The sequence below is a fragment of the Furipterus horrens genome, unplaced genomic scaffold (assembly GCF_987537825.1).
Source record: "Furipterus horrens unplaced genomic scaffold, mFurHor1.1.pri manual_scaffold_10, whole genome shotgun sequence".
NCBI lineage: Eukaryota > Metazoa > Chordata > Mammalia > Chiroptera > Furipteridae > Furipterus > Furipterus horrens.
This window is the reverse complement of record NW_028327180.1, coordinates 56,412,130-56,437,427: the sequence shown is the minus strand read 5'-3', so window position 1 is coordinate 56,437,427 and position 25,298 is coordinate 56,412,130. Positions and strand designations below refer to the sequence as shown.

The 25,298-nt window shown below is 52.5% G+C and overlaps 1 protein-coding gene across 1 annotated transcript in view; it reads right to left on the bottom strand.

The window, feature by feature from the left end:
• Window positions 1-21,322, bottom strand: part of ADAMTS2 (ADAM metallopeptidase with thrombospondin type 1 motif 2) — a 280,657-nt gene extending 259,335 nt beyond the window's left edge. Inside the window, exons 1-2 of the mRNA XM_090290344.1 lie at window positions 21,072-21,322; window positions 19,733-20,124 (exon numbers count right to left, since the gene is read on the bottom strand). Of these exons, the coding sequence (XP_090146470.1) occupies window positions 19,733-20,124; window positions 21,072-21,192 (513 nt within the window). The 5' untranslated portion in view covers window positions 21,193-21,322. The remainder of the gene's footprint in view (window positions 1-19,732; window positions 20,125-21,071) is intronic.
• Between the last annotated feature and the right edge of the window lie 3,976 nt (window positions 21,323-25,298).

The following is a 25,298-nucleotide window of genomic DNA, read 5'->3' as shown; positions in this document are numbered from 1 at the left end:
TCCTGCAGAGTCCAGTCACCATGCAGGCATGCACCTCCCCCTGCCCCCCAGCCAGCCTGCAAACAAGGCTCTCTTCTTTCCTTCTAAGCTGCAAATCTTTTCCACATCCTTGCTAACTGTGTGCAGGTAACTGTGTGGAAGAATAAGGTGGAAGAGACAGCGCATGCATGTGTGTGGGTATGCGTGCATGCATGTGTGTTGTGTGCATATGTGCATGCATGTGTACATGCATATGTGCATCCACTCCCAGCCCTGCAAGGAGGCAGGGCCCAAGGAATGCTGCTGTGGCAGGAAAGGATGGAGGACCCTTGGCCGCAGCCCCCATGTCCTGATGGGCTCTCAGTGATGTCAGCAGCTCTTGGCTTCATCCTGTCAACATCTGTTCTCCTTCTTCTGGCCCAGGAATTCCATTTCAGAACAGTCATAGCTTCATCTGGCAACACATCCCAGGCCAGTTATGGGCTACCCAGGGCCTGCCCGCCCCTAAGCCCTGACTGTCCACACCCTCACCCAGCCCCAGCCCAGCTGCAGAGCAATCAACAGTGACTCACAGCTGCACTGCACTTCATCTGCTGCCTCCTGGCAGGGCCAGGAGGGAAATATTGCCCATAATAAGAAGGGCTATTGACTACTAAGTCATGGCCACAGCCTTCATGTCATCCTCATCACAACCCACCTCTTACAGGTGAGATGTAGGAGTCAGCCAAGTCAACATAAGAGAAAGTCTCAGGTAGGGATACAGGGACCATGTAGGAAATGAAAGCTTGGGCAGTAGGCCAGGATGGCCACATGGAGCTGTGGGGGACCTCTGGAATGTCCTGTCCCTGCTCGGGGACAGGCCTCAGAGCTCTCCTGGGTTCTCCAGGGAAGCTGGAAAGATGGGCTTTTGTGAGACATTTGTCAAACACTGGGAGGGCCAAACGAAATTCCTGTGTGGGTGGACGTGGCACTCAGCCCGCCAGCTTGCAGACTCCACCCTGCACAAGGAGCACACAAGTCCAGAAATGATTTCATTGGTAAGGGGCAAGGCAGGGACTCAAACAGGGCTCTAAAGTCTAAATTCATTCAGAGCTTCAGGTGATACTGATAGATCTGCCTGCACTGAACCACATCACTGCTGAGACGCAGGACAGTCTTTGGAAGACCGTCATTTCCTACTTGCCCTGCCGCCAGCCCCGCACATGCCCAGGTGCACTGCTCCCCCAAGACAGGGGACACCTGGTGGGCCACAGGGCTGAGTGAGGCTCCCTGACTGAGTGGGGGCCTGCCAGTCACTGCTATCATCCCCCACAAAACGCCACACATGCCTGCCCTGGGTCAGCTCCAGCCGATGCAACAGAATAGGGAGAAAGAAGCTGCCCCACCATGGACAGGTGACAGGAAGAGAGGATCTTAGGCAGAGACTTGTCCACTTTGGGTCTCCCACTAGTTGCATTCACAGAAGGAGAAGCAGGCCTTGGCTGTCGTCTCCCTGAGGTGACAGTGGGCCAGGTGCTCAGAAGACATGGTGTGGCCCCACACAAACACTGAATTCAACTTAACACTCCCACCAAGGTAGGAAGACACAAAATCAATAAATACTGAAAAAGAATATCATTAGGAATTGCAGAAGACAATTGTATACTCCAGAAATACCCTCCAAAGTCTACAAGAAAGAAAAAATAATAAGGAAGTTCATGAATTGCCTAGATGCAAAATAAATACAGAAACGAGCATATCTGGGAATGCAAACATGGGAAAATCCAAGCGAGAGGTTTGTTCAGAAAAAATTCTGTGACTACCCATGGTCTGCATTCATGCCACGGTGAAAAGCAAAGGTGGATTTGGCTGAGGCGAGAGGAGGAGAAGAGGGGCCTGGGTGGGCTGGGCCTGCCTGGCTAGCAGGGCTGTCTGTGTTTAGCTGCATTTATGCAAATACACATATAATTGGTATCAACATGCTGGTTTTTGGCTGGTTTACTCTTTGGGAATGGAAGACTGTAAACTCTGAGAACATCAGTAATCTGGAACAGGTGGGCTTCAGGTATTCCAAGGAAATGGTCTCCTGCTATATCTAGATTCTCAAATCACCTACCATAAAATATAACAAAAAAGGTCCTAGTCATGACGAAAATAAAATTCTAAAACTCGGAGTAACAAACCTATTGGGACATATTTTAAAAGGTGTAAATCAATATTCTTCCTTCCCTGAGAACACTGAAAAGTGGGAAGCTGTCACCCTGTCAGCAACGGTGGCTGAGGCCTGTCATACCCTGGACACCACTGGGCCAGGGCAGCTGCACCCTGGATGCCACTGGGCTAGGGTAGAGCATCCAAACTAAAAAGCCTCTTATGCTCTGGTTTAAGATTGTAAGAAAACAACTCAAAACCCACTTGAAAAATGAACAAAAATATCCAAAACATTTTTTTAAAAGTCCTGATGTGATACTTATCCTATCAGGCATCAGACATATCTTAAGCAACAAAAATTAAAAAGCCTATTGTTGGTTAAAAAAAAAACACAGGACTTCTGGCCCAGATGGTGGCATAAGTAGACATTCTGGGTCTCCCTCCACAACTAAGAAAGATTACCTCAAAAACTACCTCAAAACTGGAGACAACCAGAAGTTCCAGAAAATCGAGCTGCATGGGAGTCCAATAAACAAAGATATAAAGAAGAAATACTCGTCCAGACAGATAAGAATGGTGGAACCAGAGCAGAAAAGATGCAGTATGGCTGCAGTGGTGGCAGTGTCTGTGGACGGCTGATGGAAAGCATAGTCACACATTTTAAAAAGTAGGGAGGGACACCTGGGGACTGCTCCCAGCACCAGACTAGACTGCACAGCTCATGGCTCCAGCACCAGGGAAATAAAGCCCCATAGCTTCTGACTGTGAAAACCAGTGGGGGTTCGGGCAAAGGAAGAAACTTCCGGTCTCTCAGAAGAGTTCGCTTGTTTAGAGGCCCCCACAGTCCTAGAACATCTGAAGACCCACCCACTCTGGGAACAATGGCCAGGGCAACAGTTAGAGAGGTGCCAGTCCCATACTGGAAGTGGGAAAAGTGCCTGGAAAGGGGGCGAGTGATGAGCAAGTAGCATTGTTCCCTCTCAGACCCCTCCCCCACATACAGCACCACAACGTGGTGAAATGTGTTGCCTGGTACTGATGAATACCTAAGGTTCTGCCCCTTACAACGTAACAGGTGCGACAGCTCTACCTAAGACACAGAGGCAAACACAGGAGCCTGTCAAGTGAAGAGTCAAAGAAGTATGGCCGGAAAGAGGAAACAGATCAAGGTTCCAGTGGGAGAACTAAGCGATGAGGAGATAACTAAGCAATGAGGAGATAGCCTACCTAATAGATGCAGAGTTCAAAACACTGGTGATAAAGATGCTCACAGGCTTGACAGATATGCTTAAGTATGGCAAACACAGAAGGGAAGAAGTGAAGGCTATGCTAAATGAAATGAAGAAAAATCCACACAAAACCAATGGTGAAGGGAAGAAAACCGGAGTTCAAATCAGTGATTTGGAACATAAGGAAGAAAATAAACAGTCAACCAGTACAGAATGAAGAAACAAGAATTGAAAAAAATGAGGAGAGGCTTAGGAACCTCTGGGACAACTTTAAACATGCCAACATCCGAATCATAGGGGTGCCAGAAGGAGAAGAGGAAGAGCAAGAAATTGAAATTTTATGTGAAAAAATAATGAAGGAAATTTCCCAAATTTGGCAAAGGAAATAGACATATAAGTCCAGGAAGCACAGAGAGTTCCAAACAAGCTAGACCCAAAGAGGACCAAACCAAGACAGATCATCATATTAAAATAACAAAGGTTCAATATAAAGAGAGAATCTTAAAAGCAGCAAGAGAAAAGAAGAGAATTACCTAAAAAGAGGTTCCTATAAGACTATCAGCTAATTTCTTAAAAGAAACTTTGCAGGCAAGAAGGGGCTGGCAAGAAGTCTTCAAAGGGGTGAAAAACAAGGACCTACAACCATGATTACTCTATCCAGCAAAGCTATCATTTAGATTGGAGGGCAGATAAAGTCCTTCCCAGACAAGGTAAAGCTAAAAGAAGTTCATCATCACCAAGCCATTATTATATGCAAAGTTAAAGGGATTTATTTAAGAAAAAGAGGATCAAAACTATGACCATTAAAATAACAACAAACTCACAACTATCAGCAACAGAACCTTAAAAATAAAAACAAAAACAAACTAAGCAAACAACCAGAATAGGAACAGAATCATAGGTATGGGGAGCATTTGGAGGATTATCAGTTGGGAGGGGGAAGAGGGAGAAATACAGAAACAGTGCAGGGATTAAGAAGCATGATTGGTTGGTACAAAACAGGCAGGGATGTTAAGTATAGTATAGGAAAGGGTGAAGCCAAAGAACTTACATGTATGACCCATGGAAATGAACCTAAGGGGGTGGGACTGCTGGAGGGAAAGGGGGGGTACTGGGTGGAGGGGAGCAAAGGGTAAAAAATTAGGACAACTTTAACAGCATAATCAATAAAATAGACTTAAAAAAAAATAAAACAGGGAGAGGCCAGAAAGAAACCGAATCACCTCCATGGACTTCACAGATGAGGGCATAACATCCCAAAATTGCAAGAAAAAGGCAAATCGATAAATGAATGGTGCTGACATAACAGGGTGGCAATTTAGAAAAAAATTAAATACTTAACACCAGCACCTTACCTTACCCAGTACAGGAAAGACAGTTCACATGAATTAAAGGAGTTACATATTAAAAAATCAAATCCAAAAAGAAAATCAAAACATATAATGAAGTACTTCTTTGAAAGGCTCATTATTTCCTAGAGCCTAAAGAAACAGAAGAGATCAACTGGAGAGGCCTGGCAGCAAGGTAAACTGCAAAGGGGCACAGAAGATGAATCCAGCCAAGCTTACAAAGGGTTAATGTCTAGGCCTATGGAAGACAGTCAGCTGGGGTAGGGATGAGGGGGCAGCAGCTACCAGTTATCACAGAAACCTGACAGGACTGAGTTTCAGCAGCAATAGGACTGCGCCTTCCCCATGCCATTAATCCAAAGTGACTGCCCAGGACAGAGGACTCCAGGCCAGACCAGCTGCAGTGGCTCCAGCACAGGGAGCCAGGTCCACAGGAACTGGGGGGATCCCTGCAGGGCCCTGAGCCCCAGCGGCCAGTCAGGACAGGACAAGCCCAGGACAGAGCCAGGGCACTGACCATGCCCGGTCCCAGAGTGTCCTCCTAGGCTACCAAAGCCACCTTGCCTGGCTGGCAGCCTCCCTGCCACTGCCCCAGCTCTCCTTCTTGCGCTGCAAGTCCCAAGGGCCCCAGAGATCCAGGTCAGTGCAGCAACGCAGCCTTGATGGCAGGGCAGATGCCTGGCACACCCTTTGGGCCCCCGTGCCCTGCATTCTCCACTCAGCTTTGGACACCCTCTGCCCTCCACTCCATCTGCTCCCAGACACTGAACAGACCCTGCCGCATTCACACCCTGCCCTGTGCCCTTGTGCAGGAGGGCACAGCGCTGCCTGATCCCACCAGCATCCCCAAGAAGAACGCCAGCGAGGTCCTGGGCACCCCACCCTCAAAGATGGTACCCAAAGGCCAGGCTGCCCTATCTGAGGTGTGGCAGGACAGTGGTGCAAGCCTTGGCCTTGTTGACTGGGAAGTGTACCAAGAACTCAGGGGTGTGCATGTGTGTGTGTGTGTGACTGGGAAGTGCACCAAGAACTCAGGGTGTGTGTGTGTGTGTGTGTGTGTGTGTGTGTGTGTGTGTGTGACTGGGAAGTGCACCAAGAACTCAGGGTGTATGTGTGTGTGCTGGGGGGTGTGACGTGTACCCTGAGGACAGCAGAGGGTTCCTGGTGAGCTCCAGCTGTGGCGGGAGAAGCCCAGGCTGTGTGACCTGGGGAAGGTTGCAGCCCCTCTCTCAGCCCAGATTTCCTCCAGTACAGTGGGATGGTGCCACTTGCTTCCAGTGGGGGCCTGTGAGTACCCCAGGAGGTAATCTGTGAATAGGGACCAGCAGGCACAAAAGATGTGGCCAGCAGTGAAGAGTCACTGAAGAGTCCTGGCTGACAAAGAGGGGGTCCCTCACACTGGGGAAAAAAAGAAGAGAGGGGAGGGCAGGGGGAAGGGAAGATGAGGAAGAGGAGGAAGGGCATGGGAGGAAAGGGAAGGGAGGGCTGGGCCAGGGTCCAGCCCTACCCCAGTAACCAGCCCCGCTCAGTGTGACAGCTGTCCCTGGAGCTGCACTGGGGGCTGCTCAGGAAACCCAGGGTCTCCCTTTCTGTGGAGCTGGGCCCAGGCCTGGGACCTCTCCTCACTTCGTGTGTGCTATGTGTGTGGGTCTCAGACCTGTGCACTCAGGAGTGCAGGCTTCTGCTCAGGGCTGGGGAGCCCAGAACAGTGGCTGGGGGCCACACAGGCCTGGGGTCTTTGGAGGGGGGCATCAAGGAGCACCCAAGAGGATGCTGCCCCTGCTCTGACCCCGCCAGACAAGGCCTGCAGAGTCAATGCACCATGCCCACTGAGTTCCGGGCACTGGTTTCGTGAAGAGCCAGCTTCAGGTACCACCATGCCCGGGGGTTGCCCTCCCTCCTCCATGTCTGAATTTCCAGGAGGAATTCAGGGCAGAGAGGATCCGTGGCAGCTCCCTGGACCCAGGCTGCCCGGAGGCCTGGCCATCCCTAGGGCCAGCAACTCATTCCATCCTCATCCTACCATAACATTCTTGTGGATGGGTGGCAGGCCAGCCAGCCTTCTTCTCGCTCAAGGACACCCTGGAGGCAAGCCATGCTGCACCTGGGGAAACTGAAGGTCAGAGGGAGCCAGGCCCTGAACCTGATTTGGTGGGACCTCGTGCCTCGTGACCTTTCTCTAGGTCAAGGGGTGCCCACCTGCTGTGTGTAAGGCTCTCCTAAGCAACTCTTGAAAAACAGACCTCTGGGTCCCACCAGGTCTGAGAAACCAGACTCTCCTGGGGTGGAGCCCCAGCACAGCATTGTTCGAAGCCACAGCAACCCCACGCCTGTCTGCAGGTGGACAGACCAGCCACGGAAGCGTGAGGAAGTAAAGGTAACAGTGGGAAGCAGGGGGCCTGTGTGGGAAGGTTGAGGCCTCCTGAGGGGCCCGTCACTGAAGGACTCAGGAGGAGGACTCAGGAGGTCTGCCCCATGGGAGAGACTCACAGAGAGGAGAGTCTGGCCCATCGAGTGCCAATTCCCTCCCACGTTGGACCCTGTCCCAGGGAAGCCACCACAGAGCTGCTAGGGCAGCCTCCTCCACCTCCCCAAACACAGCTCCCCACCCCCACCAATGCTTCCTGTGAGAGGTTCCACAGCTGTAAACTCGAATCACAAGGGGAGGGCTGGCTTGCAATTGGGGGCCAGCAAGGCAGCAACTGAGGGGCTCCGAGGCCCAGATCAGTGGGAGACACAGCTCCCTGTGAACTGTGAGGCCTTTGGCTTTGGGGGGCAGGGGTAGTGGTGTGGGCTGTTAGACACATTTTATCTAGATTTCACCTCCTTTGCCGATAAACATGAGATCTCAGAGAGCTGGAATTCGGAGGATCTTGCCTTCACACAAAATCCATCTCAGTCCACCAGCAAGCATTACATTAAGCGGAGGACTGCTGGGGCGTTCCCACCAGAGCCAAGCACAGACGCAGACACAGATGCAGGGCCTCTGCTGTTACTTAACATTACTCGGAAGGGTCTAGACGGTGCTGACTAGAAATGAAGCCCCCAAATCAGCATCGTCTCAGACAGTCCAACTGTACATCTGGAAACCCCAAGGGGATCCACAAAGATATATTGGAATTAATGAGTTCAATCAAGCAGCTTGATAAAGATAATTATATAAAAATCAATAGCCTTCCTGTGTACCAGCAATAGATGGAAACGATTCAGTTCACAATGGCAAAAAGAAAAAAAAAATCCTTGAAATGACCCTGATTAAAAACAATGGGTAACCTATATAAAAAATGTATAATACTTCACTAAGCAGCAGCAAAATAGAATTAAATCTATTGAAAAACACCATGATCCTGGCAAATACTGTAAATTATGTCAACCCCTGCTTTAATTGGTTGTAAGTTTAATTTAATGTCAATCAAATCCACAGGGGATCTTTTTAACCTAACAAAACAATTCTAAAACTCAATTGAAAGAATAGACAGATGTGACTAGCCAAGGAAATCTTGCAAAGGAATAACAAAATCTTGCAAAAGGGGCAGTGTTCAGCCAGATGTTTCAAAGGACCTCTGCCCCACAGAAGTGGAATGTGGACTTCATATGTTGCCACATTAATAAAAAAACACAGGTGAAATTATTTCAGCAATATCTTATTCAACCCAATACATCCAAAATATTATTATTTCATCCCATAAGCAACATTTGAAAGTTATCAATAAAAATTTCTCTTTTTGTACTAACTCTTTGACATCCGGTGTGGATTTTACTCTCAGAGCACCTCTCAGTTCAGATCAGCCACGTTCCTGGTACTCAGCAGCTTCACGTGGCTCAAGGTTCCCTCCACAGCAGACAGCACAGCTCTAAGCAGCTAGTACTTCAGCTGTGACAGCATTAAAGTTCTTATGATAAACACAATTTAGTGCAGGTACAAGGACAGACAGACAGAAAAATAAAATGTATCTGTGATATCACTTAACCTGACTGGAGATGAGATGTGGCATAATGCATTTTATATACACACAGCTGACCCTTGTAGAACACGGATTTGAACTATGTGGGTCCACTTACATGTAGGTTTTTTTCAATTGACCCACGCAATTCAATGACCTGCTCAGTTCAATTGACCCACACAGTTCAAGCCTGCATCGTTCAGGGTGAACTGGTGGTAGGGAATTGCGTGTGGAGAGCCGCGGTAAGTCATACACAGATTTTCAACCCTGTAAGCAGTAGGCACCCCAATCCCCACATTGTTCAGAAGTCCACTGTACGTCCCAATCATTCACAGCTCTTGAACCACTTTTTATCACACCTACAGAAGCTCCATCCCCATCAGACTGGCCACTACTGGGCCTTAGACCAACCTTGCGTAGAACAAAAACACACCTCATTGGCCACGTGGTCCCAATCCCTGCTTTCCAAGGAGAAATGCCCCTAAGTGCTCTGTTCCCACAGCGGGCAGGGTTCATCCCTCTGGTGTGCCCAGCTAGCCTCTGCCATGGCCCTGCTTCCCAGCCTGGGAGTGTCACATCCACTCTCTGACAGCCCCAAACTCACTGGTAACATTGTAGTAAAAACAACAACACTGCATGTCCAGGACACTAAGCTGCACACATGTCACATTTATCATCCAAACTCAGGATGGAATCAGTGGGTCTTACCTCAGCCAGCAGCTGGCAGCTGACGCCAGGCATGCCCTCGCTTGGCTGCGCACCTCACACTCCATGCTTCCCTTGAGTTATGTGCAGGGTCGGCACTTCTTGTGTTGAGACCCTTGCCACTCAAATGTCTCTGAAAAGTCACACTGTGGATGGCAATTGTATAGAAGTCCAAGCGACAGCAGCATGTATGGCTCTGTCATCAATGAGCATTGTCCTGGAGGAATGACCGTGACTCCCTACTTCACCAAAGACAGGACACCCAGAAGCGAGTGCAGCCAGTCACAAACTAAGTAAGCAGAACGAGTGAGGTGAGAGAAGCGGACCACTGCTCCCAGCAACCAGACCCTCTTTCTTGGTATGTCCTCTCATTGATGGCACCTTAGATCCAAAGAAACACAGAAATGGCCACCGTTTTCCAAACCCCGGCCTGGGGCTGAGGGCCTGTGATGCACCCACCCCTCCAACACCTGGTGAGGTGGGTGTGAATGGACACCCCTTCACAGTGGGTTCAGTAGGCCCTTGTCCAGGTCACCCACTGCGTGGAGCAGAGCTGATAGTGTGGCATGCCAGCCTCCAGCCCACACCAAGTCCATTGCTCATCACTGGACCGTGTAGGGCCAGGAAGGGCAGCACTGAGCCTGCCTGGCCTCTCAGCTCTGCCTGGGCCTAGAGACCTAGATGTCAGTTTCTTTTGCCTCCGAACAGAAGCGCCCCACTCCACAGGCCCTGGAGTAGACGTGCAGTGTAATTGAAATTCATGGACAAGTCCAAGGAGCTGGCTCCAGGCTTGGTAATAACTTCTCCATATTAATGACAGCACCGCAGATCCCATGGACAGTTGACATTTAATAAGAAGCTACACAGCAAAGCCAGAGGCTCCTACCTGGGCCCTCTCTTTCCAGAGTGCCTGCCGTGGGCTGTCTAAGGCGGTACCAAGATTCAGAGGACTGAGGTCTTCCTTTCTCCTCAGTACCTCCCCTGCACCTCAGTCCCCTCCCTTGCAGGAAAACCTGCCAAGAATGCATACATGCACACACACACACACACACACACACGAGAATGCACATGCTCAAATGCATACACATGCACACACGTTCCACATGCAGGTATGCATGTATATGCAGTTATCAGCACACATTCACCTGCATGCACACATTTTCACACATACTCCCACATATAGATGCACAAACATGCATGCATGTTCACATGCCTGCAGCCTAGGTGCTCTGGTGGCAGCGGTACAGAGCACCCCAGCCCCAGCTACCTGAGCAGGGGAGGGCAGTGGGGATAATAAAGGACTGTCTGCCTGCCCACCATACAGGCCCAGGGTCCCAGCAGAGCCCCCACGCACATACATGGCCCTGTAGCTCTCTGAGAGAAAAGCAGGAGGCCCTGGCCACAGCTCAGGCCATCATCATGCACCAAAGCAGCCGTGATGCTGACTGTCCAAGGAGCTCCAGGCAAATGTCCCACAATGGCTCCTTTGTGGGCACTGGCTGTAGCACTAGTGGTCCTCACAGCAGGCCTGGGTAGGGAATGGGCTAACCCTGGGCATAGGTCTTCACTTGCTAAGGGCTGGGGACACTGGGGTTTGGGCAGCCAAGGCTGACCATGGGGCAGGAGGATTCTGAAACATGCCAATATCTGAATGAGTGGCATCGTTCACTCAGCAATCAGTGCCAGAAACACAGGACCCCACAGCGGCATCAGGCAGAATGCAGCGAGGTGACAGAGGATGGCCCCAGAAGAGCTGTCTACACTGCACCTGGGCTCAGAGACCAGCAACCAGAAATGCTGGCCTTCATGAGGGGTTGAGTGGGACTCCACTGTGCTCCACCTCGGAGGATTCCAAGGGGACAGGCAACCCCGCACAGTGAAAGCCCTGCAGATCCAAGTAATGGGGGCCATCTGGGCTTCCTCACCTATAAAATGGGGACAACTGCAGGGACAGCGCACATGTTGCAAGCAGAGGTAGAAGCTGTGCACAATGACCCCTGACGGCCTCCCTGGAGTGAGAGCAGGGCCTTCCATGGGTCCCCAGGGACCGCCCTCACTGGCAGAGCAGCCTGGAGGTGAGGAGCCAGGGCCTTCCTTCCTGGGTAGGGATGGACATGTGACTCCAGCCATAACCAATCAGCACAGCACATCCTTGGCCCACAGTGACTGTCTATGGAAAGGTTCCATGACCTGCTCCTGTCCAATCAGAGTGAAGCTCAGGACTGTGATCAGGGCCACCGAATACCAGACTGCTTCCAGATGCCACCAGGCTGTCCCTGGGGCATGAGTGGTATGGAGGCAGCCACAGGCATCAACACCCAGAGAACAGTCGCATGAGGAGGAGGAGCTGGCCCAGAGAGGTTCAAGGAATGCCACCCATCCCTTAATTACTCACCCAACCACAGGAGTCCGCAGGTGCCTTTTTTTATTGTGGCAAAATATATATAAAATTTACCATCTTTGTCATTTTCACAATATTGTGCAACCATTACCACCATCCATCTCCAGAACTCTTTTCTTGGAAAGCTAAAACTCTATGCTCAGTAAACACTAATTTCCCACTTCCCAGCCCCCTCACCCACCACTTGGCTGTCTGCCTCTATGATTTTTGACTTCTCTACGTGCTTTCAGATGCCTTATTTGTTGGAGAGATGAGTCAGGGTTTCAGACCGCAAATGCCATTCGGAATGGTAGCCATGAGACAGGAGGGGGCACAGGCTGCAGCTCTGTCACCTGGGCACAACCTCAGACAAGTCAACCTCCATCATGGCAGCCACTAGTCATGCACATCCTTTCCCACAGGGAAGAGCCCCTAGAAGCCCCTTCCCCCCACCAAATCGCCCCCAGGAAGGGGGGGTAGGTGAGGCTAGCTAGGAGGCTGAGGATACCCTGGAAGGGTGCATGGGGTGGTTATGATGAAGTAAGGCTAGATTTGCAGCAAGTTCCTGTTGACTCCAAGAATGAGTGCACCTGTTCAGGACTCCTGGTGGCTATTTGGGCTCAAATTTATAAACAATCTAACAACCACTGCTCTCTAGGCTTCAGTGAAAAGCTGCACTGGGCAGTCTGCCTCCTGCTCTGTGTTTCTGCCAGCAGAGCCCACCCTTATAAAGAAGCTACTACGCTCATAAATCAACCAATGGGTTGAAGGCCTGCCCCAGCCAACCAAAGCTCTGCAGCTATAGTCTCCTTTGCAGCTTTACTGATCAATCAGAGCATCTTCATTCTGACCAATCAGGGCAGTTGCTATTTGAGCCAATCAGAGTTGCTAATTTGGAGTTCCTCATCTACATAGAAAGGAACCAATCAGAGACTGGAGGTGGGTGTTCTTAGATAAGCCAGCTTCACCTCTGCCTCAACAGAGCACACTCAGTTTCTATTAAAGGCTGTGTTTACCTGTGACACCACAGCCACTGCACCTGAGCTGCTTCAGCTGGGTTGCTCCAACTGAACTGTTCCACAGCTGAGTTGTATCACAACTGACGTTTCACAACTGAGCTGTTTCCATCAAATCGGGTCTCCCCCCTAGCCAAATTGGGGACCTTGTAGGCAGTGAACTGGTGACTGGAACCTTCTGTTGACATTTCCCCATAATAGTCCCTGCCTGCAGGGAGCCCTGGCCCATCTAACCATCCTGCTGTCAGCATAGCTCCCAGTAATGCTACCTTGACCTACAGCAGTCCCTTCAGGGGTTCTCAAAGCCTACACTGGTCTTCACACTGAACTTGTTGCCCGCGTGATGTCACCAGATTCAGAAATGCAGCTTCTCTGAAGAAACATTAGAGGGTCAGGCAGCAAGGAACCCACATTCCCACAGAAAGCAGGACCTGGGCTCACTAGGGTCCCCACTTCTCCCTCTGCCAACTGTGTCCCCTCACTTGTGTCTGGTCCCTAAGACACCTGGAGTTGCCTAGGAGGGTCCCAGAAATGTTTGGCTTTAGTCTTCACGTGGACAAACTGAGGTTGGTGGTGGGATTTGCCCAGAGTCACGTGGTAACTTGTCAGAGCTGAGCTCAAGGTCCACCCTTCCCCATACAGGCCTGAGGGTGCTTCCCTCCCTTACTTAGTTTGATTTAAACCAGGAGTTTTGAACTTGAATTTTAGAGACCCCCAAGGGGATGTGGAAGACAGGAAAAACATGCAACACCACATGTGTTCACAAGAGCTTTCCTGTGTGAAAGGAGATAGTTTGGGGCCATTCTTCAAGGGAGCCTGCCCCACTGAGTGTGGACATTCTGGGGTTTGCAGCGAAGCAGACAAAAAGAGACGGGCCAGCCCTGGGCACTGCGGGCACAGAGTCTTAGTGGTGATTCTGACCCCAATCCCTGCACTGGGTTCTGGTTCCCCCTCCCAGGCACTCACATTTCATGGGTCCCTGCTGAGCTTTGCCCAGCTCGACCTGGGTCCTGTGGACTTTGCCAGGTACAAGTCGCCCACGGTACAAGTTACCCAGAAGCAGAGAGTGCAACATGGATGTGAGTGTCTGGTGCAGCTTGCTGCATGAAGTACCATTTAGCTGAAACCTACAGAGTGAGCCAAGTGGAGAGAGCAGTGAGAGACCCTGGTGAGGGTGCAGTTGGTGCACAGGCCCTGAGCTGGGAGTGTCCAGCACTGGAGGAATGAAACTCTCAGTGTGACGGAAGCACAGGCACGAGGGGGACACAGAGACAAATAAGGCTGGAGACTACTGGGCCAGGTCATGGGGGGCCTTGAATGCCAGCTCAGTGGTTTTGGATTTTTTATTTTTTTATTTTTTTTTGCCAGGTTTAAATTTATTTTTTAAGAGTAGCAAGAGCCATGGAAAAGTCTTAAGCAATGGTGTGGTATAATTTAATGTATGGTTTACAAAAATCAGTCTGGCTGCCATGTGGCAAAAGAGTGGCTGAGAAATGACCAGTTAAGAGAAACTGAGGAACACAGGAACCAGAGACAGGGCTTGGGTAAGGCGTGGTGGAGAGCTGGACTGGGATGAAGTCCAAAGATGCCTAGGATTCTGGGATTCCGGTCCCAGTAAAGGCTGAGGTCTGGAGAGAGTGGAGACATCCATGTTCCATTTCAGAAGTATGGGGTCACCAAGGAAGAAGTCCCAGAGGCAGCTGGACAGGCAAGTCTGGAGCTCTGGGCCAGACATGGTGGCCTGGAGTCCAGGTGGAGTATGGCAGCAACCATTTTTCATCTGCCTGGTATACCTGTCCTTCCTCTTGCTTTTATGATGAAACCCCAATCCATCGGAGTTTAGGGATCTGATCCTCACTCTCAAAGCCAAAAGCGGGTAAGAAGTGGGGTTTGGGCCTATACCCTAAGCAGAGCCAATCAGAGCCGTTCCTAGACTCCAGCAGGGACCATCCACAATGGAGAGCTCTCCATTTCTCAGAGATTGCAGAGAGAGCATGTTCTGAAACCATCCCAAAACCCCTGGATCCAGCCATGTCTAAAGCTGGCCCTCCTTAGGACCCCAAGGATAAATGAGCCCATAATATCCCTTGTTGGTTCCATCACTGTAAGCTGGTTTTCTGTCACTTAAGCTGAATGAGTTTTAAACAAGGAGTGTAATACACCATGGAGAAGACCGAGACCACCAAGAGCAAGGACCAAGCAGGTGCCTCTGCTCCTCTGGCCTGAGGAGACCTGATACCTAGAGACCCTGCAAGTTCCTACAGCCCCTCTTTGGTGAGCCTGAGACCCTCTCACTGCTCTCCACACAGTGCCAAGACAGAACAAGAGAAGGAAGACCCTACAAGGAGCAGCTAGCTGCAAGTCCCAGACACCTGGCACCCCCAGCCCCACAGCCTGAGCCTGCTGCACCTACTGGCCCCACTCCAGCACCTGAGCCAGCTGCAGTTTAGAGTGTGGCCTCAAAGGCAGCAGCCTTGTTAGGAAAAATCAAACTTATCTCGGTCCCTTGGGCCAGTGAATGACTTCTCTCTGTAGCCTTTAGTGAACTCTTACTATCCAGCAAGACTAAACAGACAAAGTGCCTGGCCAGGATGGCAGCCCATCAGGGGAGCCCCAGCCCACAGGGCAGCAGCTTCTCTAAATCTTGGCTATACAATGGGGGCTCTGCATACACCCCCTCCTCAGGCTCCAGGATGGAAAAAGGCTTCAGAGACTAGACCCTTCCCACCATGCAACCGCTGGCCCTGCCTGGACAGAGACGCCAGGCTGAAGTGATTGCTGGAGCTGCACTGCATGGGACAGGGGTGGGGCAAGGTGTTTCCAGCCCCACTATCGTCACCCAGCAGTGAGGACTCAGGCTGTCTGCAAAGAGCCCAGAGTAGGTCAGCGGCTTATCAGCAGGCCACTTGGTCCCTAGGCCTGCCCCCAGCTTCCACTCACTCACACTGACAAAGGTCAACACTTCTAGCTCAGGCAGCCTCCAGGAGTCAAAGAGGAAAGGTAGAAATGTTTCAAAGAAATGCATCTCTTCACTTTTATACTTTTTGTTTGCATGCAAAAGAGGCAATAAAATGTAGTGAGCACAGTCTCAGAGTCAGACAGACATGTGTTCCGATGCTGGCTGTGAAGCTTGAAGCAAGCTATCTTGGCTTTGGAGCCTCAGATTATCCATCTGTAGAATGGGGATAATAACAGCCATCAGCCATGGGGTGCTATGAGGGTTAAACAAGGGAATGCAGCCTAAGGTGCTTACAGGGAATGTGGTGCCAAGTGGGGGCACAGGACCTGTCATGCTCTATTATTACTTTTTATGCCAACAGCCTCCTCATTGGGTGTTTGAGGATGATATGAGACCAGCACACCTGTCCTGTGGCCTGAGAAGTACTAGAACAGTGTTCCACAGCAATGTGATGTACAAGAACCCTTTTCTGAGCAGTATCTCCTCAAAATCACAAAAAGGCTAACTTTAACCTTCCCCTGTAAATATTATGAACAACTTGTTGAGTGGCTGTGGAAGAACTGGGGCACCTTCCTTTTCCCAGCCTCTCTGAAAAAAAGGGGATGATGTCTTAGGGAGCATGTCTTCATGTGGCATTTCTTGAGTCACCATCTCTACCTGACTCCAATAGAATTTTCACTTTGGCAGGCCCAGGGTCCCACCCTCATATCATTTGGGGGAGCAGCACCTCTCACACTCTCTATCAATGGAGTACTGCAAACCCTATGTCCTGGTTCACATGGATCATGTGACCTCAGCGTGGCTGGAGTGATATAAGGACTCAGCTGGAATAATCAGGAAAAGATGTCAGCCTGGCACTGCTGAGGCCTCTTGACGCACCACAGAAGGGTTCCACCTGACAACAAAGCCAACAAACACACAGGAAGGTGGATGCAAGAGACAGCAAGTGTCGTCATGGCCTGGCAGGAGCCCCTGGATTGAGCTATGCCCGAAGACTTACTATTATGTGAGCTAATAACTTCCCACTTCTGTTTACACTAATTTGATTGGAGTTTTCTGTCACTTGTAACTGAGAGGATCCTGACCAATACAGTGATGTAAGAATCCCTTCATACCAAATCGATCAGGAGACTGCTGTCCATGGTGAACAAAGCTACTATAGTCTTCCTTTAAAGAAGAGAAAAAAACTCAGGGGGCAGGCAAATGGATGAGCACCTGTATGTCCCAGTTCAGGGCCAGGACAATAGGCCTGAAGTCTTCTGTGGCTCATGGTAGAGGCTGGTCTCACTGAAGTATCGAAACTGAAGTTGTCAGACTGCAGCGGCCTACTGAGCCCTGATCCATAGCTCTACCGCATGGTGTCCAGGAAAGCTAGCTCCACACGTTCTTCAGAGTGGGGATCCACAGTCCCGTCTGTGTGGGAAGCACTGCATTCACAGAGTTCAAGAGGTTTCTTCATTACAGAACTTCTCAGAGAGCCCATGGACCCCTGAAATCTCTCAGGCTGAATGAATGCAAGGCACATTTCCCGCACCTGGCATCCACTGAACCCTGTTTGCTCAGAGCAACTTGAGTTACAAGCCCGCAGAGCTGTTGTGCAGAAATGGGGCCGCAGAGCCCTGCTTCTCAAAGCACAGTCTGAGGCTGGGACCATCAGCACAGAGCTCCTGAGAAGCTAGGAACCTCGGCAACGGGGGACAGAGGTGCCAAATCAGAATCGGCACTTTATGGCAAGATCTCTGGGGATCAGCATCACACCTGCTTGGACATGTTTCACTTCCTGTGAAGGAAGAGCAGGAGCTGCACAGGAAGGGGCTCCATGTGGCATGTTGGTTTGGGGCTGGGGCTGCTGGGAGGATGCTATGCACTTAGCCACGGAAGGCCTACTGAGGGACGTGCACAGGAAGTACATCTCCTGCTAGCACATCACAGTGGTTGTCATCACCAGACTTGGGAGCGCCGTGGAAGAGGGGGCTGGAGAGGACCAGGCCAGACTCCTGCCATCAGGGGCTGGGTCTCAGCTGCCCAGCTGTAAACTGGGCATGAGGACCCCTCTCCTGCAGGGTCAAAGCCCTTATCACATGGGCACTGATACACAGAGGGGCTTTAAGGGTTAAGAAATTGATTGGTACAAAATCAGAACCAATGCAGCCAGCCACAGGAAAGAAAGAGAAGTCACAATGCCACCCCACTGTCTCTAGGACATTCCCACTGACAGCCTTCAAGGCCATCCAGGAAGGCCCTGCCCCTCTTCCAGCTCTACTCTTCTTTCCAGCCTGGCTGGTGTCTGTCCAATACGTCTGACAGCTCCCCGTACCTGTCCTGACCGGCCAAGGCACACCTGGTACCTCTCCCCTCTCCTGGGATTGCCAACCTGCGTTGCTCCCCACTGACATTCTTCAAGTAGCCCCCAGTGGCCGAGTGTGTGAGTCCCGAGGAGGCAGCAGGCCAGCCCCATCTCTGACCAGCACAGTGGACCAACACACTAGAGGTGCTGGTTGAACAAATGAATCACTGAATGAACTGAATGAATGAATGATAGTGACGAAGTCCCCCTGAAACACTCTCCACTGGGCATTAACTAGTACATGGGAGCTGGCCCACCAACAAAAGGCATCCACATATCTCTTCCCAGCCCATACACCCCACCCCAAAGTCCCTAGCACCCATTTCCTATAATTTACCTCCAGAGTAAAGAGACACACCTATGAGGCCAGGGACATCCTCAGAGATCACCGGGCATAGAGGGCTCCTCCACATTAACCAAACTCCCCCAAGGACACTGACAGCTGCTTGCAATATGCCCAGGTTCTAACCAAATCCAGCCAAAGGCAGTGATTTTCTGAAGCAACAAGTGACATTTCCTGTGTCTCCGTAAAAAGAATACCAGGGGTTGCAGGCCTCTGGGGTAATTGCTGGCTCTGCAGCCAGTAGGACAAGCCTGAGGACCTGGGGCTCAGAGGCAGCAGGGCTGTGAGAGTGGCCACTCCCTTGGAGCAGGAGGCTTCTGAGCAGCAATTAGAGCAGAACCCCCAGTGGGCGGCCTGGATGTCTGGCCAGCACAGTCGGCCTGACCACCACACACCCACTCCAAAATAGAACACTGCAGTGGCTCCTGCCCTGTGCCAGGCCCCGGGGCATCCGGACAGAGCACCGCCAATGTCAGCAGCCTCCCTGAGCATCGATCCATCTTCCTCTGAGGCCCTTATGACAAGTCATGCTCCCTCTGGGCCACCCGAAGTAGGCGCACTTCCCAGGGCTCCAGTCACACTGGGTGGGCTAGGCAGTCTCAGGAGGGTCACCCCCTAGCCTCTAGTCTGCCCTTTAGGGACTGCCCTATGGACCCCAGAGCCTGCATTTTCAAATGTTCCCCTTGGCTCAAAATAGAGAGAGAAAGCTGACTATTCAAACAACCAGCTGAAGTTCAGCAGGAAACCACAGCATAAAAATCAGTGGCTCCCGGTCAGCCAGGGGCAGAGGCATAACTGGGCATCTCAGCACCTGCCTGATTCCTGGGCCAGCACTACCCGCACCCACAGAAACCAGGAGACTGACTGCCACCATGCATAACTGCCCTCCCATACACATCACACATACTAAAGTGCACTGGGTAACACACTCAGCTACACACGAATGAGCAAAGCCTACAGATACACACGTGCACAAGACTCAACGGCACATTCGCACGTTGGCACAGATGCACAGACACTCGTTAGTGCACAGCGACATTCCCAACACGTGTGCACACACTCATAGAGGTATACACATATCTGGATGTCAGACCAAGATCTGTGCCAGCAGGCTGAAAGGAGACCCTTGATCAGCGCTTTGGAGACCCTGGGCGTCCTCCGATATAAATCACCCCTCCCGCCAATGAAAATGATTTGCCGTCCAGCCAACCCCTTCAGTCGATGCCCCGTGGCCCTAAGCACAGAAGACACTCAGGGCAGGCCCTGGTCTCCCAGGGGACACCCAGTTAATGGGCTTCCTAAGCCCAGACAAGAGCCATGGACAGAAAAAGAGGGAAAAGCACCCACTCACCAGGCCGTCGCAATTGCTGAGCGCCACGGAGGAGGCTTCAGTCAGGCCGGCCACATTTCCAGTGTAGACGCAAGTCCCAAGCAGGGGCTCCACGCGGGCGGCGCCTGACTCACTCTGCCACTCCACCGTGGCCCCGGGCGCCACGAGGCGGGAGTTGGGCTGCAGCCGCAGGTGCAAGTCTCGGCCGAAGACCGTGACATTGTAGAAGAGGCGGCCTTCAGTGTCCTCTCTGCCACCAGGGAAGCCGGGAGTCTGGATAGGTGCAGCCCTGCGGGCCCGAACCCCGGCCTGGGCAGTCGTCACCGACACCACGTGAGACACCAAGCGGCCCTGGGCGTCAGTGCGCACCGGCACCGCCAGGATGCGCTCCGCTCCGTGCCCCAAGGGCCAGTCTGCAACAGAAAGGGGCATCAGAGCTGCCGAGAACTGGGAGCTCCCAGCCCCTCGCTGAGCCCCATAACCCCTAGCCCCGCCCCCACTGAGAAAGGAGGGGCATTCCTCCAGGCAAACCCCAGAAACTAGCCTGCACTCCCCGGCATTCTGCCAACGGGGAAGAAGAGTTAACACGGCCACCTTTTCTGAGCCCTGCCGCCCCGGGCAGTTCCGCTCTGGGACCCTGTACGCCCAGAGTTTTGCTATTTGCCCCGTTTTCTGCTGAGGCTCTGCGAGCTCCTCACAGTTCCCCAGGGGACGCCGCGTCAGAGGGCCACCCCCACCCCCGTGAACATACCGTCCTTGGCAGGACGTGGGGCCACCAGAAGCCAAGCCCGGTTGCCCCCTACCCGTGCGCCTCTACCCTTCCAGTGGCTCCTGAGGCGCCAAGAACTCGGCTTCCCTGGACACAGGCGGCCTGTCCGCCGTGTCCAGCTCCCGCAGAGCCGGCTGCCGGAGGGGTGGAGCAGGGTCCCTCGGATCTTCGGGGATCCTCTTTGGGGCGCCCAAACCAATCCTCAGGGCCCCAGGCGGCGCGATCGGCGCTCGGCTCCTCCCGAGCATCCCCGGACGCCAGCCCAGGCGTCGCCTGGCCCTGGCTCCCCTGGACCTGCTGGGGCTGGCTCTGCGAGCTTCGCCGTGGGGCTTTCCCGGCCCTCCACCTCCAAGCTCGGCGTCCAGACAGCCGCGAAGGCTGCGGCGTTACCCCTGGCCCGAAACGCCCGGGAGCGCCGTGGGGGCACCCCGGGCGCGACCAACCCGGCCTGAAGTTGGCCAACTTGGCCCGGGGCGGGGCGCTCGGAGTTTGCCCAAGTGCTGCCGGACGCTGCCTGGGGAGGGGGCGGTGAGTCGCGCGGGGCGGGACTGGCCAATGAGGGTCGCGGGGGTAGGGGCGTGCCGCACCTACCTGGGGGGGCGGTGGCTGCGAGCCGGGCGTCCGCGGGCGGCGGCAGCAGCAGAAGCGCCGGCGACAGTAGCAGCAGCGCGAGGCAGAGCAGGCGGAGATGGGCGCCCGCCGGCAGATCCATGGCAGCCGGACCGCAACCCGGGCCCCGTACTCACAGTCGGCGCGAAAGTTCCCCACGCGCCGCCCAGCCCACATCTGGGGGCAGCTGGAGCCGCCTGCAGCTGCTGCACCGCAGGGCGCGGGGCGGAGGAGGCGAGACACGGAGGGGAGGGCGGGGAGCGCGGAGGAGAGGCGGAGAGAGGGAGGGAAGGAGCGAGCGAGGGAGGCGGGCGGGAGGAAGAAGGCTAGAGCGGGGAAGGCGGGGACGGCGGGTGCCTCAGCCTGCGGTGACCCGGCGTTTCTTGGCGCGGCAGCCGCCGCCCCCCTCCATCCCCCACCTCACCTTCTCCGCCCCCCCCACACACACACTCCTTCATAGTCAAGCAGAGACACCCCGAGGCAGCGGCGGAGAAGCGCCTCCGGTCGTTCCTGGGGAGTCCCGCCGCTGGCCACTCTAGGCTTGCCCTGCGCCCTCGTGGCATACAACCTGGGAGGACCGCGTCCGCTGGGTCATCCAGAGCCCTCTTCGGTGCCCTGGGTCCCACCCATTAGTCTTGGGGCGCAAGAGACTGCCTGGCCCTACCTCTGCGCCCTGGGGCAGGACAGGGTTCAGGGAGGGGTGGGGGTGGGGAGGCCTAGGACAGAGACCCCAGGGGCCGGAAGACGCTTTCCTAGGAGGATGCACTCACTGCAGGGGTCACCCCAGAAACCAACTCCTACCCTCCCAGACAGAGGCAAGGCTCCCTCAGCCCCCAACTTCTCTCTGCCTGAAGTCCCCGTCCATCCCTCCACTGCAGCCTGGGAGTCCAGCTTCCCTCATCCAGGCCCGGCCGTCCACCCAAGAGCACAGCGAGGCTGCAGCCCTCCCCTGTCCTGAATCCCACATGGACATGCAGTCTCATGTACTTTGCTCTCCTCCAGGGCTGCCTAAAATAGCCTTTCTGCTTTCTACACATCTATTCCAACTCAGAATCCCAGGCAAGCCTCTCCATCCTGGAGCAGGTTTGCTGTCAAAGCCCATCCCAGCTGGAATACCTGTTCTCTGGCAAGGTCTTGAGCCTGGGTCACTATCCTACTAGGCCTGCTGTCCCCAACACAGTGACCTTTTTACCCAGGTCTGCCTGGGAATCCCATTGCAACATCTCTGCTATGTGATCCCAGACTTTTGCCCCGCTTCCCCAGAGGGTGCCCAGGCCTTTGGGGCTGGCTTTTGTCAGGCAGGGAGGAATGACTCAGGTCCTCCTCGCCAGCCAGGAGAGCTGGGTCTTACAGGGGAACACATGACTTAACCCACTCTAGCTGTGGTTTCATCTCCTTGTTCCCATCATTTTCAGGACCTGGGCTTGAGGGCACTGCACCTTGACAACCATCTTCACCTGCAAGCTTCCCACCATGTCACCCAAGGGTGCTGAGGCAGCATCCAGTCCCTACACATGGTGAACATTTGTTGTGTACATTAAAAGTGGTGAATTTCACATAAGACCTTAGATTTCTGACTACTCTTGAGAAATTGGAACATGTGGCCACACTGGCCCCCATTTCTGCTTATTAACCCTTAAATGAGGCATATGCCCTTCAGCTTGCAGTGGGGCCCCAGCAGGCATCTACTTTTGTGACCTCTGATAACACAGCTGGTTCCAGAGGAAGGTGGATGGTGATCAGTGTATGGGAAGAAAGATGACTCCAGAGATAGGCATCCTGGAGGACTTCCTATAAGAAGTGGCACGGGTTGACTCCTGAAGATTGAGGAAATCAGGCAGCCCAGAGTCGAGTCCAGCAATGTCTTGGAACCCAGGGGATCCTTCTATTCATTCCCCTTGTGACTATCATGCTTTCATTCTCCTCAAAAGATGAAAGACACCCAACTTGCAGCCTCCCAGACTTCACAGGTCATGATCTAGAATCTCACTCACTCCCCTGCCAGGTTTATGGCCTCAGCGCTCTTCCCAGCACCATCATTATTTCTTTACATAGTACTTCATACTATACTGAAGTTCTTAAAGGATACTTTAAATCATCACCATAAATGAAAAGCCAACATCTCTCCATAAGTCAAATGTACCTGCCAAAAATAAAACAAAATTTAAAAATCAAATTCTAGATACTATTCCCTGCCAAAGGCGCTGCAGCTGAAGCTGATGAGCATATGTGTTGGGCAAGTGATGAGACCTTCACTGTGATGCTGTTAGGGGCGGAAGGGAAAGCAAGAAGGAGCGACACTTTGCAAGACGTGGTTTGTTCTGATGGGCCCATGTACTAAATTCTCTACATGCTTTGGAATACCAGTTCTAGGACACTTTTTGGAAGAGGCTTTGTCTCCCTGACACACCTGCATTACCCCCAGCCTTCTGGGGCTCCACCCAGATAGAGACTCCCCCATGAGTGGGAAACAGACCACCAAGCTTGACCAGCCCATCTTTTCGTCCCCACAATGACACCGTGTGAGGCAGAGTGGATGAATCCGGCACACATGCATCAAATCTTACAGTTGTTGGATCCTCACGCAGGGTCCTTATGGGCTTCTCCCAGCTTCGTGTACACCTGTTTGGCTCAGTGGGTTGGATGTCCTTCTGCAAATCAAAAGGTCACCAGTTTGATTTTCAGTCAGGCCACGTACCTGGGTTGCCAGCCAGGTCCCCAGTTGGGGGCGTGTGAGAGGCAACCAATCCGATCAATGTTTCTCTTGCACATTGATGTTTCTCTCCCTCTTTCTCCCTCCCCTCCCATCTCTCTAAAAACGAATATATGAAATCTTTTTTAAAAGAAACAAAGAAGACACCTATTTCTTCATACCTCCATGGCTCAGATCTCTCCTGTTCCTCTTCTAGAAAATGCTGCGCCACCCACTGGTTCTTGCCTCTCCCTCTGGTCCTCTTCTTCCTTCTGCATGTGAAATGTAGGCACAGAAATCCCCAGAAGTTCTTTGCTCATCTACTTATTCATTCTGTAGGAAACAAGGTAATAGTGACTCCCAAACCAGTACAAAATCAGTAATAACAAAGGGCAAATGTAATTAGAGGGTCTCTGAGAGGGGAGTTGACAGCATTGGCATATTCACAAATCACAATCGAGGCATTTAGATAATCGTGTTAGAGTGTAACTCCGGAGTAACCAGTAATGGAGAAACGGGGAAGAAGGAGAGGGGTGAGGGGGAGCTAATTGTGTTAGGGCAAGCAGGCTAATCACATTCAGGGCAGGAAGCTAATCACTTTCAGGGCAATTTCAGGGCGGGGGAGCTTTAGGGTGGCGAAGCTAAGACTATAAAACCAGCCATCTTTGTCTACTTGGCGCGCACATTCTCCTGGCTGAGGGTGCGCCCGGCTCTGCAGACTCGTGAATAAACACCTCGCTTTACTGCTCAAGTCCTGTGTCCCAGTTTTTATTGTGAGCATTTCTCACAATTCTAGACCACAAAGAGAGAGACCAAAGACTACAGGCCAGCTCAGCTCCCACACTTGTTCCATGTATGTCGTGTGTGTCTGCTTTGAGTTGAACTTGAATGTCTTTAGGTCTGGCTCACGCTCTTCTGCTGACACAGTCCCCACCACTCCCTAATGTCCTCTCCTGTCTATTGCTCTGGGTTGTTACCAGGCCGGTCCCTGAAGACATGGAGTTGCAACCCTAATCTAGGGATGGAGACAATTCAGAATGAACTTGGGCCCTCCACCCCCTTAAAAACTTCCCAAGGATGTGAGGTGCAGAAAGAGATGGGAATCTTTCCTGGTCCTCTTGGGTGTCACAAATCACCATGCATGCCTAAGAGCAGGGACATTAAGAAAAACAATGTCTTCCTCCGTGCCCTCCCAGTTCTGGTCGAAAATGGTGCCTTATTCTAAAGGGAGGGGTAGAGATCTGCTCCACCTCTGGCTTCCAGGCCACATGTGCCAGCACAGACTTCATCGGAGCCATTCCTGCCCCTGGTGGCCACACAGAAATCAGTTCTTCTGCCCTTTGAGGTCACACTCTGGCAGGCCCTGCCCTCACTGCAGGCTACAAGCAGACCAACGCAGTGAGGGTTCACTGTGCTCCCTCCAGACAAATAAGCTCTGAACAGCTGGGAGCTGGACCTGGACTCTTCCTGCCCTCTGAGGACCTGGATACAGACCATAAGAAGCTGTAAGGTCTTAA